Raw genomic sequence first — 18,561 nt, 5'->3', positions numbered from 1 at the left:
ACTATTGCAACATACTCTTTTAGTTTTTTAAGTCTGAAAATATCTATTTTCCCCACATACTTGAGGGATAGTTTCACTGTTTTAGAAGCCTGGGTTGACCATTTTTTCCTTTTCAGTTCGTCCAAGATACTGTTCCACCGTCTTCTGGTATCCATGATGTTGAATGAGAAGTTAGTGATGACTCATGTGCCCTCCTGTATATAATGTGCTCTTGTCTTGTTTTTTTATCTTTTGGCTGTGCTGTGTGGCATGCGGGATCTTAGATCCCTGATCAGGGATTAAACCTCCACCCCCTGCATTGGCAGTGTGGAGTCTTAACCACTGGGCCACCAGGGACGTCCCTGCAATGTGATCTTTTGATCCGGCTCCTTTCACAAATTTCTCCTGATCTTTAGTTTTCTGTTGTTTGACTATGATGTGCCTACGTGTGGATTTCCTTGCGTTTGTCTTGCTGAGCTTCATGGTTTTCATGCTGTTTAATTTTCACCAAAGTTGAGAAATTTGGGGCTTTATTTCTGTGACCTTTTTTCTACCCCACTCCCTCACTTCTTCCGTCTTGTAAGTATGTATAAGTTGGACCTTTTGACATTGTCCCACAGATCCTTGAAGCTCTTTTCTTTTTCAATCTTTTTCTCTCTGTTCTTCAGATCAAATAATTTCTATTGTGACACCTTAAGGTTTCTTCTGTTATCCCCTTTTTGCCATTAATCCAATCCAAAGACTTGTAAATTTTCCTACATTGTAATTTTCACTTTGATCATTTCCATTTGGTAATTTTTAGTAGTTTCTGTTTTTCTGCTGAAAGTTCCTATTTTTTTTTATTTTCATGAGCATGTTTTCCTTGGCACCCTTTATGTCTATTTCATTCATGGTTAGAGTCACTGCTTTAACAAATCCTTGTCTCAGGACTTCCCTGGCAGCCCAGTGGTTTAAGACACCACCTCTCAATGCATGGGGTACAAATTCAGTCCCTGGTCAGGGAGCAAAGATCCCATATGCCTCCAGGCCCAAAAAAAACAAAACATAAAACAGAAGCAATATTGTAACAAAGTCAGTAAAGACTTGAAAAATAGAAAGATTTTAAAAAGTAAAAATAAAAAGATTTTTAAAAATCCTTGTCTGCTAATTTCAACATCTGGGTCATCTGGGGGTCAATTTCCATTGATTATCCTTTTCTCCTGAGAATGGGTCCCTTTTTCCTATCCCTTTATAGTCAGGTAATTTTGGATAAGTACTGCCTATCACAATATGTGATACATGGCTCAAAATAGCCTGGAGTTAAACTCCCCTCTCGGTCCTCCCCACCATTCTATGCAAAACAAAGAACTCTCACCGGAAGGAAAAAAAACGGGAAAAAAAAGTTGATTACGCCCAGCTCCCAGTCGGTCCCAGCCTCTGGCTGATCTCCAGAATTCCTTGCCCCAGCCGTTTAAGAGATAACTACTCCGAATAACCTTGGAGAAGAACAGGCCCCCTTAAGACAGTAGATTTCCACATATATGCCTATATATACTTGCTCTTTTCTTGGGTTAACTCACTAATCTGACTGCTGCCCCTTCTCGCCTCATTAAAGGTGATACATTCTTGTAAAGTGCCGGTCTCATTCTTTTTCTGAACCTCGCCTTTTCTAACTCCATAGAAAGAAGGAAGAAAGAAAGTGAAGTCGCTCAGTCGTGTCCGACTCTTTGCGACCCCATGGTCTGTAGCCCACCAGGCTTCTCTGTCGATGGGATTCTCTAGGCAAGAATACTGGAGTGGGTTGCCATTTCCTTCTCCATACCCTACAGTAAACACTCTGGATTGTGTTCTAATCTGAACAGGGTTAATTTGGTTGTTGCTGCTGTTTCAGCAGGCTCCTATATTGGCTGGAATCAAATGCCTAGTCTCCTGCCCTCAACACAACCCCCATGGTAGGTTACAACTCAAATTTCAGCTCAGTTCCTTTAGCCTTAGTTGAGCTGTGAATGCATGAATGAACAAGAACTCGAATGAGCTGTGAATGCAGGGTTCAGAGGTCAACCATACATTTGGACAGTTTATACCCAGAATTTAGAGCAACTTCTCTCTGTCTCTTTCCTTCTTGGAATTTCTACTCCCACTTTCCAGCAACTATTGTTATCTCAAATTTTGTCCTCTGGTTATTCGGGGCAGTAAAACTTTTTTCTTTTTCCAAGCAGAATTTTACTTGCCCTGCAGAACACAGACTGAGATCTCCTTGAGCTAAACTAATGAGCTGGGAATTCACCAGTGATATTCTTGTCTCCCACATATTGACTCCTGTCCAGGGTCTGCCTGCTCTGATTGCTCCCCAGGGCCTTCAGGTAGCTGTTTTTTATACTTTCTTCTGCCTCCCAGCCACCAGAGCTTATAGCTGTCATTGTGGTAGTGTTGGTCAAATAGGAACTCTCACCCATACTGGAAGTGGAAATCCCTATTTGTCTCACTGAAATGAACAATGCAAATGGTCCCATCTGAGAGATGGTAAAATGAGGCCAGGAAAGGAAACGAGGTCACAGTGCGTTTCTGGAAGAGCAATCAGCTATGATACAAAAAGCGGGGGCTGAGGTTTTTCAGGGTAGAATCCTACAACAGACTGGCTCCTATGCAAAGCCTGTTTTCTGTGTTATTAATTGGGGATAATATTAGTAATAGTCAATTTTCATGAAGTGCTCACCAGGACCAGCACTAAGCCCCTTATACATACTACCTCTTTTAATCCTCAGAAAAATCTGATGAGATTGAATTATTTTTCCTGGGAGATTTTTCAGAGGAAGGGACTGAAGTTTAATGAAGCTGAGCCCAAGGTGACACAATTGCTTGCATGATTAATCAATAATCATAATGGCTCATATTTATTGAATTCAAATTTATTGAACTATTATCAAGTTGTAGATGATGTGCTGGGTACTCTCCAGGCGTTACCTCGCTTACTCCTCCCTACAATTCTAAGATGTAAATACCATTATTATCACTTCATGTTTTCGTAACAGGGGAGAGTCAGTTTTGACTCTTCCATGCAAGATCTGTGTCTTTGGCTGCTTTTGTTATTATAATCACACATAACGGCCTGCCTCAGAGAATCCTTCCCCTCTGCCTCTTAAACTAAAATGCCTCTGATCAGAACCCTGTCCACCTGTAGATGGCAGGAAGGAAAAAAATTAACACATCTCCCTGCCTGAGGCTTGCCCTTCTAGGAGACACTTATAAGAGTAAATGGCCTCTACTCTGTTTCCTCACCTCCCTGCCATCTCTGATACCTAAAAGGACCTGGTATCCAGACCGGGACAAGATGGTTATTTTGAGTCTTTAGTCTGCCGTCTTCTCGGTCAGGCTTGCGGAATAAAGCCGTGTTCATTCCTTGCCTCAGTACCTCGCCTCTTGGATTCGCTGGCCTGTCCTGCCATGAGCAGAGTGAGCTTGGACTCGGTAACATTTCCAGATGGAGAAATGGCAGCAAGGAGAGGCTAAGTAACTTGCCAAACATCAAGTAATTGGGGATTTGAACCCAGCAGACTGGCTCCAAACCCAACTGCTTAATTGCTATGCCCCAGTGCCTTCTTGTTATGATGCAACATCCGAGAAAGCCTATCACCTTATAGGTCCTCAAAGAGGCAAGTCTTGTTCCTCTTAGTAAATACTGGATTGGGTCTAAAGGAATCCACAGAGCCGTGACCCTCTTTGGCATACGCACACGCAAGGTATGCACGTATCTATGGGTCTAAATCAAGACCAGAACCCACTTCCATCAATTCATCAGGCAACCCCAGCCTAACGTGCAAATGAGGAAATCCTCCTTAGCAGGAATAAGCTGCAGAGGTTCCCCCATCCTGATTTTCACTTCACATTTTGGATGCTACAAGCTGGGTGAGCAGAGATACCAGGCGCTAGCCCAGGGGAGCTGCCCTGCATCTGAGCGCTACCATGAATCACTTCCAGACCATCCTGTCTCAGGTCCGGATGTTGCTCTCTAGCCATCGGCCGAGCCAAGTGCAGGCGCTTCTGGACAACCTGCTGGCGGAAGAGCTCCTCTCCAGGGAGTACCACCATGCCCTGCTCCATGAGTCTGATGGTGAGGCTCTGGCCAGGAAGATCTCCTTGACCCTGCTGGAGAAAGGAGATCCAGACTTCGCCCTCTTGGGGTGGATCTGGAGTGGGCTGCAGGCCCCCACGGCAGAGAGGGGCCCCAGCTACAAGGACCCTGGTGGTAAGTTGCCATCCATCCCTTTTTTCTCATGGAGCCATGTCTGGCTGTCAGCAGCTCAGGGCTTTTCCCTCTAATCTCTGAAAGGGAGGTCCTCATGTTCATCTCTGTCCCAAGCTGAGAAGGCAGAATGAATAGGAATCAGGGTCTCGGTTGAGCTGGCAGGAGCAGCAAGTGCTTAGAGAGCTCAGGCTGGGATGCCGAGAGCATTGGCGGAACAGTGTGCTTCCCACTCTGCTTAAAAGTAAACCGTCCCGGAGGCACACAGCCAAATGCCCACTGGGTTTGCTCTCTGAGCTCCCTGGGTACCTTAGGCATGTGCAAGGCCCTGGTGAAGGGCACAGATGGACAAATCAGCCGCTGCCTGCAAGTGGGAAAGACGGATGCCGGCACAATCAGTGTGTCTCAAAGCTGAAGACATAGGTTGCCACAGAGAGGAAGGGCTGAAGAGCTGGAGAGCAGAGATTGCCGTGTGTGCACATGTGTGTGTGAGCATGTGTGTGCATGTTTGCGTGGGCGTGTGTGTGTGCATGTGTATGCACGTGCCTGTGTGTGCATCCGGGTCATGAAGAGAGAGGGAAACTGAAAGACATACAGGGAGGAAGAGAAAGGGAAGGAGAGACAGGAGAGAAAGAGAGGGAGGTAGACAGAAGGACAGAAGAAGGGAGGAAGGATGGGAGGAAAGAAGAGAGAGAGGGAGGAAGAAAGAGAAAGAGGGGGAGAAAGAGAGAGAGAGACAGAAGAGGAACCAAGTTGAAGAGAGTGTCTTGTTTTTAAAGGGTACTGCTGACTCCTGATTCATCTTAAAGCGGGAAAAAAAGCCTATGCCATACCATTTCCACTCGCATCCTTGGCTCCTCAAACATTTTAGGTCTTCTTTCCCACTTGCAAGAAGGTTCTCACTTTGTTGCAAACAACAGTCTTCTTAATTTTTATTTTTGGACATACCACGCAGCTTGAGGGATCTTAGTTCCCCCAACCAGGTGTGTCAAACCCAGGCCGCCCTCCACAACCCAGCCGCAGAAGCGTGGAGTCCTAACCACTGGACCACCAGGGAATTCCCACTAACAACATTCTTCCTAAAGACACTTACTTTTCAGCCTCCGTTACATAAACCTGTGCTTTCCCAATTTTGTGAGCTGATGTCATAAATTCTAGTCCTTGGTTTTTTTATGGTTTTGGAGTAACTTACAACTTGATATAATCACAATTCACATTTATTGAGTATTTCGTTGCTTGCCAGGCACACCTAAGCCAGTGGGTTTTCTCATATCCACCCTAACCCTTTAATGATTTCATGCATTGGAGAAGGAAATGGCAACCCACTCCAGTTTTCTTGCCTGGAGAATCCCAGGGATGGGGGAGCCTGGTGGGCTGCTGTCAATGGGGTCGCCCAGAGTCGGACACGACTGAAGTGACTTAGCAGCAGCAGCAGCCTTATGTTACACAGGAAGAAAAGACAGAGACTGCCCAGAGGTGACCAACTCTGGTCCCCAAGCAGGAAGTGTTGAGGCTGGATTTGAAGGCAGACACACTTGTGGCTCAGTCTGGTCTTAAGGGCTAAACAGCCTCTTGATGATTTTGCCATGGGCTCCAGGGCAGTTGTAGGCATTTCTCCAACTCTTCTGCCAAGATACATGTTTACAAGGGGTGGGCTGTCTTCCTGGGTGAATTCTCACCCAGATCATCTCTGTCTGTTCCTCAGACACATCTTTTACTCTTCCCCTCCTAAAAGACCCCAGGGGGGCTGGGACATCTCTATCACCTGAATGACCCCCCCTGATTTCTTAATGGGAGTGCAAGCCACTTATGGGGTCTTTTTAAAAACTTTTTTATTTTATATTGGAGTATAATTGCTTTACAGCAGTGTGTTAGCTTCAGGTGTACAGCAAAGTGACTCAGGGATACATATACATGTATCTACTCTTTTCTCGAATTCCTTTCCCATTTAGGTTGTTACATAATATTGAGCAGAGTTCCCTGCAGCATAAGGTAGGTCCTTGTAGGTCCTTCCTCTTGTTGTTGCTATTCAGTCGCTAAATTGTGTCTGACTCTTTCGACCCCTTGGACTGAAGCACACCAGGCTCCTCTGTCCTCCACTATCTCCTGGAATCTGCGCAAATCCATGTCCATTGAGTCAGTGATGCTATCTAACTGCTATCTCATCCTCTGCCACCCTCTTCTCCTTTTGCTTCAATCTTTCCCAGCATCAGGGTCTTTTCCAAAGAGTCGGCTCCTTGCATCAGGGGGCCAAAGTATTGGAGCTTCAGCTTCAGCAGCATCCTTCCAAGGAATATCCAGGGTTGATTTCCTTGTCCGTTATCTATTTTAAATACAGCAGTGTGTACATGTCTCTCCTAAAGATGCTACCAGAAAACTACTAGAGCTCGTCAAAGAATTTGGCAAAGTTGCAGGTTACAGAATTAACACACAGAAATCTGTTGCATTTCTCTACAATGAAAGATCAGAAAGAGAAATGAAAGGAACAGTCCTCTTTACCATTGCATGAAAATGAATAAAATACCCAGGAATAAACCTATGGAAGGAGGCAAAAGACGTGCACTCTGAAAACTGTAAGATGCAGAGGAAAGAAACTGCAGAGAACACACATGGCCTATGCAGTCTTGATGCAGATGCCAACTTCAGGGGGTGTCAAGGCCTTCCTCTCTCCTCGATACACCCCCTGCAAACTGCAGCCTCCTCCACTCTGCTGGCTGCCCACACCTCTGCTCCTCCCTCTCGCTTCAAGGGCGGGTTCCTGTTATTAAACTCAGTTTCCTCCCAGGGGATGTAATATATTTATTTCTGATGCCATGTGACTCTAGAAAGGGAACTGAGCTCCATGCGGTCTTCAGGAGCCTGGGAGACAAGGAAGGATACATCACTTCCTTTCCTTGTTGCTCCCCCACCACCCTCTTCCAGGCCAGCTCCTCCCAGGCCTGTGAGACTCCATCTGTAAGGACTACAGGCAGTGATGCAGCCAGGGGGCAAGGAGAGGGAGCAGCCTTTGGACTGGGACAAGGAGAACAGGGGGAGGAGAAGTGTGTGGTTTGTAGAAATAAAGGGCACTGACTTGAGTTTCAACAGGGCTTCAGAAAAAAGGAAATCGGAGTGTGAAGTTTTTGTAACTCTCTCTACAACCCTATCGTGATCGTCACCCTCCGCTGCCCTAAACCCTGCACTGGCTTCCCGTGTCACTCAGAGGAAAGCTAAATCCGGACGATTCCCATGAGGCCCTTCAAGATCTGGTTCATCCCTGCTCTGCTCCCACCCTATACTCCTGCTGTCTCATCTTCTCCAGCCATGCTGGTACCCTTGGGGTCCCTGGGACAGCCGGGCACACTCCCTGCCACAGGACCTCTGCACATGCTGTTGCTTCCTTCTGAACACTCTTTTCTCCAGGTATCTTCTGGGCCAACCTCCTTGAATCCTTTAGCACTTTCCTCAAATGTCACCTTCTCAGGGAGGCCTACCCTGATCATCCTATTTAAATTTGCAACTCCCCCTCCACACTCTGAGTACCACTCCCCACACTGACATATTTACCTTTGATACACTTTACTTTTGTATTATGTTTGTTGCTGATTATTTATTTAGTCAAGCTGCACGGCTTGGGGGATTTTAGTTCTCCGAGCAGGGACTGAACCCGGGCCCTTGGCAATGTGAGCAGAGTCCTAACCATTGGACCCTCAGGAGGTTCCTTTGTTTGCTGCCTATTGTCTGACTCTCTCACTGGAAAGTAAGCACCCTGTGGGGAGAGATCTATGCTTTTATCACAGATGTATCCCGAACACTTAATATAATGCCTGGAAAAGGATAGGTGTGCAATGTGTGTTTGTTGAATATTAGACTACTGGATGATAGGTAGATGGATGGGTGGGTGGGTGGGTAGATGAATGGTTGATGGGTAGGTGCATAGGTGGATGGGTGCTGAGTGGTGGGTGGGTAGGTGGTTGGGTGATGGGTGGGTGGGGGTTGTGTGGGTAGGTGGGTGGGGGCACAGGTGAATGGTTGATAGGTAGGTAGATGGATGGGATAGATCATGGATGGGTGGGCGAGTAAGGAACTGGATAGGTGGATGGGTGATGGGAGGGTAGGTGGGTAGGTGGCTGGGTGATGAGTGGATGGGGGCTGTGCGTAGGTGGGTGGGGGCATAGGTGATGGTTGATGGGTAGGTGGTTAGGTGGATGGATGGGTGGGTGGGTGGGTGGGGAGGTGGGAAGGATAGGTGAATGGTTGATGGGTAGGTGGTTAGGTGGATGGATGGGTGGGTGGGTGGGTGGGTGGGGAGGTGGGAAGGATAGGTGAATGGTTGATGGGTAGGTGGTTAGGTGGGTAGATGGATGGGTGGATGGGTGGGCAGGGAGGTGGGAAGGATAGGTGAATGGTTGATGGGTAGGTGCATAGGTGGCTGGGTGACGGGTGACTGGGGAGATGGATGCGTGTGTGGATGGCTCCTGTTTACCATTACTCTCACTCTACAGATGAGTACTCTGAGGCACAGGGAGGTGAATGATTGCCTCGATCATGGCCTGGGGAGGGGTGGCTATTAGATCTCATGGGCCCAGATCACTCGTTTCTCTTTCTAGCTGGCTGCCTCTTTTGAATAACCCAAAGGGATACCGTAAGTCTACCTGAAGCAGGCTGACCATCTTCAAACTGAAACCAGCCTGATGATTCAGAAGTCACCTTTGGATATGATAATACTTCAGCTGCAATTGTGCAGGAAGTGCACTTCTTTGGGGTTGACTCTGCTGCACAGAAAAGCACATGTGCATCCAGCCCCCAGCAAGCCCGGTGGAGGCCCAAGAGTCGGGACAGAACTCAGCTACCTGACTGGGGACAGTGAGTGACAACCCCTGGAGGACAGTCAGAGGCCAGAGAAGAGAGACTTAGTGTGGCAGTATGGAGGGAGAACTAGGCTGGAAGCTGAACAGCTCTAGTCCTGCAGCCATGCCCTGCTGCTTACAAATTGTGTAACCTTGGCCACATGCCTGAACAAGTCTGATGCTCAGTTTTTTCATCACTAAAATGGGAGTGATGATATAAACCTCCCAGGGTCATAGCAAGGGTTCAGTGAGATGGTGTCTGAGAAACTATCCCAGGAAGCGCTTGGCATTAGACAGATAACTCTAGAAATGTCAGACACATACACATTGTGCTGTGATCAATCACTTAGGCATGCATGCTTAGTCGCTTCAGTTGTGTCTGACTCTCTGTGACGCCATGGACCCACATGAGCCCACCAGGCTCCTCTGTACTGGAAGAACTGTCCCAGGCAAGAACCCTGGAGTGGGTGCCATTTCCTCCTGCAGGGGATCCTCCTGACCCAGGATTGAACCTGCATCTCTTACATCTCTTGCATTGGACTGGGGGGAGGATAAACCAGGGAGTTGAGTCTGCAGTCTCTTTGAGGGCTCCACATCACATCTAGACACCTACTCCAGTGCTGAGTGTGAGGCCGCTATGTGCATCTGAGAGTTAATGTGACTCCAAGCTGGCACATTGGTTAAGCACATATACTGTGGCCTCAGCCAGCCTCGGTGCCAGCTGTGACTCCCTGATTCCAAGGGCTAGGATGCCGATCCCTTCCTGGGATCCCTCGGTTTCCCCATCTGTAAAATGGAGGCGATACTAGCATCCAGAGTGGCTATTCCGAGAATTCAGTGACATCATCCAAAACACAGGCATTGCTGCCAGCATGAAAGCTCGTTCTGACTCGTCAGCCTCCAGGGTGGCATTTGGGGCAACCGCAGACTCAAGGTGAATGGAAGGATGACCGGTGGCAAGGTCAGACCCAGCCGGCCTCAGGTTTGTGGACGGAGGCACAGCGGTGCTCTTGGGGCGAGCCTTCTCACAGGCTGTGGGACGCCCCTGCCGTGGCTTTACATCTTACTGTTGCCTTTGGCTTTCCTTCATTATTTTGTCTCTCTGTGTTTTCACAGTGTGGTAGTTTTACCTGTGAGAACTCTGTTCTAGGAAACACAGAACAAAGCCTCCTTCTAGGATGTTGCCTGATCTATTGGAAAGGGAGGGACATACCCCAGACTGTTAAGTTCTTCCTGTCACTTCCTTCCCCATTTGGTCCTTAGGATGAGACTCACCCGAGCCAAGATGCAGAGGGGAGGAAGGCTGCACCCTCCCTTCTTTCTACCCCTTTTTCCTCCCCAAACCCATTCCTGCTCTGATCCCTGGTAAGTGAGTCTCCGCTGGCTCCTGGAAGGAGATGTGTTGGCAAGGACCACTTGGTTTTCACCTTGAGTGGCTTCCCAGCCAGCCAGACTTCCTTCACCTTCACCCACATGAGCCGCAGAAGCAGAAACACCTGCAACCGGAAGTTGGCAAGTCCCCATGGGTTTTCCCAGGGTTGACCAGGGGCCTGTTCTATTCTCGGCTTGGCTCCCGGTCTGGCACCTGACTCAGCCAGGGACTGTTTCTGTTCTTTGTTGTTCCCTTGAGCATCTCACCTGTGTCCTTACTTACCATTATTGGTCTCTCCCGCTGCCTGCTCTCAAACTTACCTGGTCTACCCAACTGACTACTGTCAGTGCTCAGTCGCTTCAGTCTTGTCTGACTCTTTGCAACCCTCTGGACTGTAGCCCATCAGGCTCCTCTGTCCACAGGATTCTCTAGGCAAGAATACTAGAGTGGGTTGCCATGCCCTCCTCCCGGGAGTCTTTCTGACCCAGGGACCAAACCCTCATGTCCTATGTCTCCTGCATTGGCAAGTAGGTTCCTTACCACCAGCGCTACCCGGGAAGCCCCAACTATACTAATATCTACTAACCAATTGATCAACTTACATCTACTATCTAATTCTATCAACTTATCAATATTTCATTTCTCTGACTGCCCAAATATTTATGTATCAGCTGATTCACCCACCTTCTTATCAACTAATCCACTTGTACATTTACCCACGAACAGGTCTATGTTCTCAGATACCTTCCGACCTGCCTAATTTGCCTTGATGTTATTCAGTCACTAAGTTGTGCCCAACTCTTTGTGGCCCGTGGACTGCAGCACGCCAGGCTTCTCCATGCTTCACTGCCTCCCTGAGTTTGCTCTAACTCATGTCCATCCAGTCGGTGACACCATCCTCTGTTGTCGCCTTCTCCTCCTGCCTTCAGTCCTTCCCAGCATCAGAGTCTTTTCTAATGAGTTGGTTCTTTGTATCAGGTGGCCAAAGGATTAGAGCTTCAGCTTCAACATCAGTCTTTCCAATGAATACTCAGAATCGATTTCCTTTAGGATTGACTGGGTTGATCTCCTAATTTGCCTACATATTAGGTTTTTTTCTCTCTACTCCCCCACCTCTTGTCTGATCTCTCTTCCTTGCTTTCTCACCTCCTTACTTCCCTCTCCCTTAAGCATTTATTTAGCATCTGCTAGAAATGAGGCAGGTCACCAAAAAGGGTAAGAAAAGATACTTACAACCTAGTACAGGAGGACTCTCCATCCATTTAGAGGTTGTCTGCCTTAATCAAATTTAAACGCCAACCATTCACTCAAACAATCTTGGCATCCTTTTCAAAAAGAAAGTCAAACATATTCAGTTCAGTTCAGTTCAGTCACTCAGTCGTGTCTGACTCTTTGCGACTCCATGAATCGCAGCACGCCAGGCCTCCCTGTCCATTACCAACTCCCGGAGTTCACTCAGACTTACGTCCATCGAGTCAGTGATGCCATCCAGCCATCTCATCCTCTGTCGTCCCCTTCTCCTCTTGCCCCCAATCCCTCCCAGCATCAGAGTCTTTTCCAATGAGTCAACTCTTCACATGAGGTGGCTAAAGTACTGGAGTTTCAGCTTCAGCATCATTCCCTCCAAAGAAATCCCAGGGCTGATCTCCTGCAGAATGGACTGGTTGGATCTCCTCGCAGTCCAAGGGACTCTCAAGAGTCTTCTCCAACACCACAGTTCAAAAGCATCAATTCTTCGGCACTCAGCTTTCTTCACAGTCCAACTCTCACATCCATACATGACCACTGGAAAAACCATAGCCTTGACTAGATGGACCTTTGTTGGCAAAGTAATTTATCTGCTTTTGAATGTGCTATCTAGGTTGGTCATAACTTTTCTTCCAAGGAGTAAGCATCTTTTGATTTCATGGCTGCAGTCACCATCTGCAGTGATTTTGGAGCCCAAAAAAAGAAAGTCTGACACTGTTTCCACTGTTTCCCCATCTATTTCCCATGAAGTGATAGGACCAGATGCCATGATCTTCGTTTTCTGAATGTTGAGCTTTAAGCCAACTTTTTCACTCTCCTCTTTCACCTTCATCAATAGACTTTTTAGTTTCTCTTCATTTTCTGCCATAAGGATGGTGTCATCTGCATATCTGAGGTTATTGATATTTCTCCCAGCAATCTTGATTCCAGCTTGTGCTTCTTCCAGCCCAGCGTTTCTCATGATGTACTCTTCATAGAAGTTAAATAAGCAGGGTGACAGTATACAGCCTTGACATACTCCTTTTCCTATTTGGAACCAGTCTGTTGTTCCATGTCCAGTTCTAACTGTTGCTTCCTGAACTGCATATAGGTTTCTCAAGAGGCAGGTTAGGTGGTCTGGTATTCCCATCTCTTTCAGAATTTTCCACAGTTTATTGTGATCCACACAGTCAAAGGCTTTGGCATAGTCAATAAAGCAGAAATAGATGTTTTTCTGGAACTCTCTTGCTTTTTTGATGATCCAGCAGATGTTGGCAATTTGGTCTCTGGTTCCTCTGCCTTTTCTAAAACCAGCTTGAACATCTGGAAGTTCACGGTTCACGTATTGCTGAAGCCTGGCTTGGAGAATTTTGAGCATTACTTTACTAGCGTGTGAGATGAGTGCAATTGTGCGGTAGTTTGAGCATTCTTTGGCATTGCCTTTCTTTGGGAAACACAGTAAGACAGACATTAAGGACTTTATGACTTCGTCAGAGGCAGCGGGGGCCATACTCAGGAAATAGGAAGTTCATGATGTATTGCCAAATCCATGGCTGCAAGTTTGTTAAAAAGAGGAAAGCAGAAGATTATTGTTAGCTGGAAGGCTGACCACAGTGGGCCTCGAAGGATGACCAAAATGCAGTCCGACAGGAGGAGGCAGGAGGGTGGTCCTACGAGGGGTGGGATGGGGACCCTGCTTGAGCAGAGATAAGCTGAAACTCCAGTACTTTGGCCACCTCATGCGAAGAGTTGACTCATTGGAAAAGACTCTGATGCTGGGAGGGATTGGGGGCAGGAGGAGAAGGGGACGACAGAGGATGAGATGGCTGGATGGCATCACCAACTCGATGGACATGAGTTTGAGTGAACTCCGGGAGTTGATGATGGACAGGGAGGCCTGGCGTGCTGCGATTCATGGGGTTGCAAAGAGTCGGACATGACTGAGTAACTGAACTGAACTGAACTGAAGCAGGTAGGACTGAGCAAGATCTGTTTGGAGAGATTGCCACAGGGGATGGCAAGCTCTCTGTGATGCTAATCCTACCTGCAAGATCAAGTCCCCTCATCTCCTCTCCTCTGTGCTTGGCTGGGGACCCCAGACTGGTACCTGCAACAGTGCTTCGGTCTATAGCTTTGTCATGCTGAATTCTGACTTGAGACAAAGAAATTCAGGTGCCTGGGGCAAGTTCTGAGAGGGCTCCCTAGTCTAGCGGGAATTGGTTTTATCCTGGGCTCAAGAGAATGAGTGGTCACCGCCTCTGGGGGAGTTTTGAAGAGGAGCTTCAGCAGGTATGCTAGAAGTTCTAATAGGGAGAGACCCCGTCGTTGGCTTAACCCTTCGGCCCCCTCCTAGGCCTGCCCACTCAGTCCTGGATGCTTGTCACTTCATCTCAGCGCACCATCTCCTCATCTCCACTGCCTCTGCTAGAATTTGGACCCCCCTCAGCACCTGGTGAGGTTCCACAGCGCTCCTCTCCTGGCTCCGTACTCGAGGCCCTCCTGGTACCAATTGATGGCATCTGCCATCAGTCAAAACGCAGGCTGGCATGTGTCACCCTCCCGGCTCAGAAACCTGTGTGGACACAGGCGTGATCAGATTCGGGTCTTATAGAGCATGGGTCTGGGGTGGGGGCAGGTGAAGGAGGACATGGAGAGACCAGGTAGCAGGTAGTCCAGGTGAGAAATGACAGCATCCATACAGGCGCACCCCGGGTCCAGGGGACTCTCATTCCAAGCTTGGCCGGGCCACGAAGCTGGTTCAGAGCTGCCGTGGCCACAGCCGTCAGAGCCAGCTCCCTCTGAGGACAGAAGGTGTCCTCATGGAATGGCCTGGTGTGCCAGGTCACAGGAAATTGAGACTTCTTGGGATGTCTCATACTCATCGTGTCTGTTTTATTAGCCTAACAGAACAAGACTGTTTCACATTGACTCTCAGCAGTCTCACGTGTCTGCCTACTTCCCCTCTCGGAACTTCTGAAAGCAGAAACTGCCTCGAAAATAATCCCTATACAAATATAGGCATCATTGCCCTCGCTTCACACACGGAGAAACTGAGGCCCACACAACGGAAGTGAGGGGTCTGAGGTGACCCATCAGCTAGTAACCGTGGGGGCTGAACCACAGGGCTGCAAATTCCCAATTCAGTGTTCTTTCCATAAAAATGCTTGAGGCTCCAAAGTCATTGTTTCCGAAACGTCATTCATTTCGGTACCAACCTCATGATCGTTCTGTACCCTCTGCAATACTGTCGGCCTTCCCAGGTGGTGTGAGTGGTGAAGAACCCACCTGCCAATGCGCAGGAGACATAAGCGACGCAGGTTCCATCCTGGGGTCGGGAAGATCCCCTGGAGGAGGGCACGGCGACCGACTTCAGTCTTCTTGCCTGGAGAATCCCATGGACAGAGGAGCCTGGTGGGCTACAGTCTACGGGGTCGCACAGAGTCGGACATGACCGAAGCGACTTAGCACACACGCACACTACTATTAGCTTGACAGGTTAGGGTTTTTTGGTTGTTTTCAAACTACTCACATTTTTCTGCTGCTGCTGCTAAATCGCTCTAGTCGTGTCCGACTCTGTGTGACCCCATAGACGGCAGACCACCAGGCTCCCCCGTCCCTGGGATTCTCCAGGCAAGAACACTAGGGTGGATTGCCATTTCCTTCTCCAATGCATGAAAGTGAAAAGTCAAAGTGAAGTCGCCCAGTCGTATCCGACTCTTTGCGACCCCATGGACTGCAGCCCACCAGGCTCCTCCGTCCATGGGCTTTTCCAGGCAAGAGTACTGGAGTGGGGTGCCATTGCCTTCTCTGTCACGTTTTTCATTCAATTTTATTTCCCAAGGAAAGTTTATGTCCAACATAAATGAAAAAGAATGCCACACGCAGAAGGTAACTATGAAACAGGAGGGCATTCTGGCCAGACACTGCTCTCTACTGATGGCTTGAAGCTGGGGGCTGCTCTCTGTGAGATGGGTTGATGATGCATTAGAAGAGGCGTTAAAAGTTCATTAGCCCCCAGACTGAGACTTTCTTCTGGAGGCTTCCAGAAGCCTGGGCAGAACCTTGAAAAGGCACTAACTTTCTCCTGTGACAGTCTCTCTGCTGCATTTATCTGGTACCCCAAACTATGTGTGTCTAAGTATATCATATTTGGGGTAACACTTTCTAATATGTAATTTATATTTTAATCCAATGTCTTGGAATAAGAATGATGAGTGGAGGACTCTTTCTCTGGGGAAACTCAGGGCAGTTTGTTGTGTAAGTGGGATGGGGGATGGCAATGGAATCCAGGGAGTCTGCAGAACTCAGCAGGGGCTTTCAGCTTATCTTGAGGCATCTGTGAGGCTCTGGCCCTAGCGCCACCCTACAGAAGATGGCATATATTGGCAACTGGCACCAGCGTGGTTCCACTGTGGTGAACACCGTTTTAGAATGACTGTGTTGAAGACACTCCAACAGTCAACTCACTATCTTTCCTGGTCATCACCCCATTTGGTACACAACAAGGAACCGAAATAAAACACAGGGAGTGTTTAAGGGAGCGTGGGCAAATTAGAGCATGCCTAGTAAGAGAAATCTGGCAGCACTGATCACCTGGTAAGGGGAGAATTTTCCGCTGGTCCCTTACTTGCTTCTTTTGCATGTTTGCTTAGTCTTGGCGGGCTCCTGACCAGGTGTAGGGAGACTGGCCAGAGATGAGGCTGCCTGCTCCTGAATTGGGCACCTGAAGACCTCACTGGGCAAGCTGAGGGCACCAGGAGGGGCTGCCAGAGTCCGGAAGTTGCTGCCTCCCTGTGTTTCCCACACCATGCGTTGCCTGGCTCCACGCCCTGCCGGGTCCTACCTGCCAGAGCCCCAAGGTAAAAAGGCGGGTGGGGGATGTTGGAGCTGAAAATGCTTCTTAATTTAGGGTGACATCCCGCCATCCCCAAAAAAAGGAGACACTGCTCTGAACTAGGGGGGTGAGGATGGCAGGAAGGGGTCTTTGGCCTGCTGGGGCTTTTGGAAGAAGTGAGGTGGTTTGCCGTTTCCTTCCACTGAGGGACCTGCAGTTTCACTCAGGTGTCTGGAATGTAAGAGAACTTGATCAGCCTGAAGGGTACTAAAGGGATGACTTCCAGGGGCGTGTCGTTAGCTCTCAGTGTTGATGGCCAGGCTCTGCCAACCGCAAGGTCCTCTCTCTGCCAGGTAAACACTGAGGGGTGCCCTTGAAGGGTGGAACCCCTGCCAGACCCACCCCATCCCCAGGAAGCAGGGACACCAAAGCCAGAGTCAGCCCATTAGTCTAGACATTGAGCCTGGTGGGGAGTAGCCAGGCACCTGGCCCGATGCTACCCTCTCCCCCATTTCCAACTGGCACTTTGTGGAATAAGTGGGGGACAGGGGACAGACATCTGGTATCAGCTCTGAAAGCAGCATGCAGATTTGAACCCCAGCTGCGCTGCCTGCCTGGGTGTCGAGTGACATAGGGTCCCCAGCCTATACTGAGTCTGGGCTGTTAAATGGGATTGGGGGAAACTTTTATTCCAAGACCAAGGTGAGCAATCCAAGGTTCTAGCACAGCGCCCAGTTTATTTTAATATCTGAAGATCCACACAGGAACCCAATATTATTGGTGTTGCCTTTGTTGTGTGGTTGAGAGTGTGAGAAGTCTTTGGTCAGATGCTGCTGAAATAAATGCTCGGCCTCCTCCGAACCTGCAGACTGATGACGTTTGCCGGCTCTGAGGGTAGCAGCGGGAGCTTGGGGCAGGGAGAATTTTCTAAGGAGAGAGAGAGGTCAGAAGTCACCTTGAAGGCTTCCCCCTCAATTCCAGGTGAGGAAATCCAATCCTGGGAAGGGAAGTGACCTCTCCAAGGCCTCAGGGTGGATGGAGCAGGGGTGTGGAAGAAGGGAGGCAAGAAAGCTGTCAGGAGGTGTGGTGGTGGTGGTGGGGGCGGGGGAATCAAGGTTGCCAGGGCTGAATTGACCTGAGTAATTTTCTCTGCCTCCCAGGGCAGCCGGCTGCTCTGGAGTGAGTGGCTGGGCTAGCGAGTCCCTGTACCCTGCAGGAATGGCTTGTCAGTTTCAAGGTGGGGCTGAAGTGGAAAGAAAGGGAGGGCCAGCTTCCTCCTAATCAGGGCTTGTGTTTCAAATGCCTAAGGGCAGGCTACCTCCCGGCAAGGGAGCACTGGCTATTTTTAGGGGCTGATTGGAGCTCTGGTGAGCGGCAGACTAGGTGCTTCTGAGAAAGCACGTGGTGGGTGCAGCCGGGGCGGCTTGGGTGTCTGCTTACTCCCCAGCTTGGGTGGCTCAAGCCCTTTGCGGCAGAGAGAAAGTGAAAGAGAAAAAAGGCAGCCACAGGGGGGGCGGAGGCGGGGTGGGGGGGGCCCGAAGGGGTGGAAGGGAGGTGGCCCGGCAACGGCCCATCCCGCCCTCGCCCTCCTTCAACCGCAGAGCTGGCAGGAGGGAGAAGCAGAAGGCAGCGTGCGCAGGAGTCGCGGGAAACAATGGCAGGTAACCCAAGGCCCCTCTGCGGCCCCCGAGGTGGGGCTAGGAATAGAGTTCAAAGACTGGTAGCTACTTGCCCGAGGTCACACAGCAAGGCTGGAAGCCGGGGACTGTAAACGTGCAGAGTGCACACCCAGAAAACCCCTCGTCTCCAGCATCCCTGGAAGGATTCCACACAGGAAATGGGAGTGGAGACCCCGGAGCTGGGCTGCTTTGGCCAGCTTACCGGGGCCCGGGAGCGGCGGCGGGGAGAGCGGGCGGGAAGGGCAGCATCTGCAGAGACACGGGGACAGAGAAGAGGCGCGCAGAGCAGGCTAGCGGGGCGGCCAGACGCTGGGTAGCCACACTGGCTGAGCGTCCTGGAATCTGAAGATGCGCGCGGGAGCGCGAGGAGGGAATCACAGGCTTCCCTTCCACCCCGAGACCTAGGACCCGGGCTGCAT

At 49.4% G+C, this 18,561-nt stretch overlaps 1 protein-coding gene across 6 annotated transcripts in view; it reads left to right on the top strand.

Moving 5' to 3' along the window:
* The first annotated feature begins 3,856 nt into the window (after positions 1–3,856).
* Positions 3,857–18,561, top strand: part of CIITA (class II major histocompatibility complex transactivator) — a 59,502-nt gene continuing 44,797 nt past the window's right edge. Inside the window, exon 1 of one of the 6 annotated variants that reach the window (XM_070362698.1) lies at positions 3,857–4,204. In XM_070362698.1, coding sequence (XP_070218799.1) covers positions 3,922–4,204 — 283 coding nt within the window. In that variant the 5' untranslated portion in view covers positions 3,857–3,921. Of the gene's footprint in view, positions 4,205–16,292; positions 16,489–17,996; positions 18,125–18,561 lie in introns of those variants that run through there. The other 5 variants (XM_070362699.1, XM_070362697.1, XM_070362701.1 and 2 more) reach the window with 5 other exon arrangements.

Source organism: Bos mutus, chromosome 25 (genome assembly GCF_027580195.1).
Source record: "Bos mutus isolate GX-2022 chromosome 25, NWIPB_WYAK_1.1, whole genome shotgun sequence".
NCBI lineage: Eukaryota > Metazoa > Chordata > Mammalia > Artiodactyla > Bovidae > Bos > Bos mutus.
The sequence above is the reverse complement of the archived record's forward strand: the minus strand, read 5'-3'. Positions and strand labels throughout refer to the sequence as shown.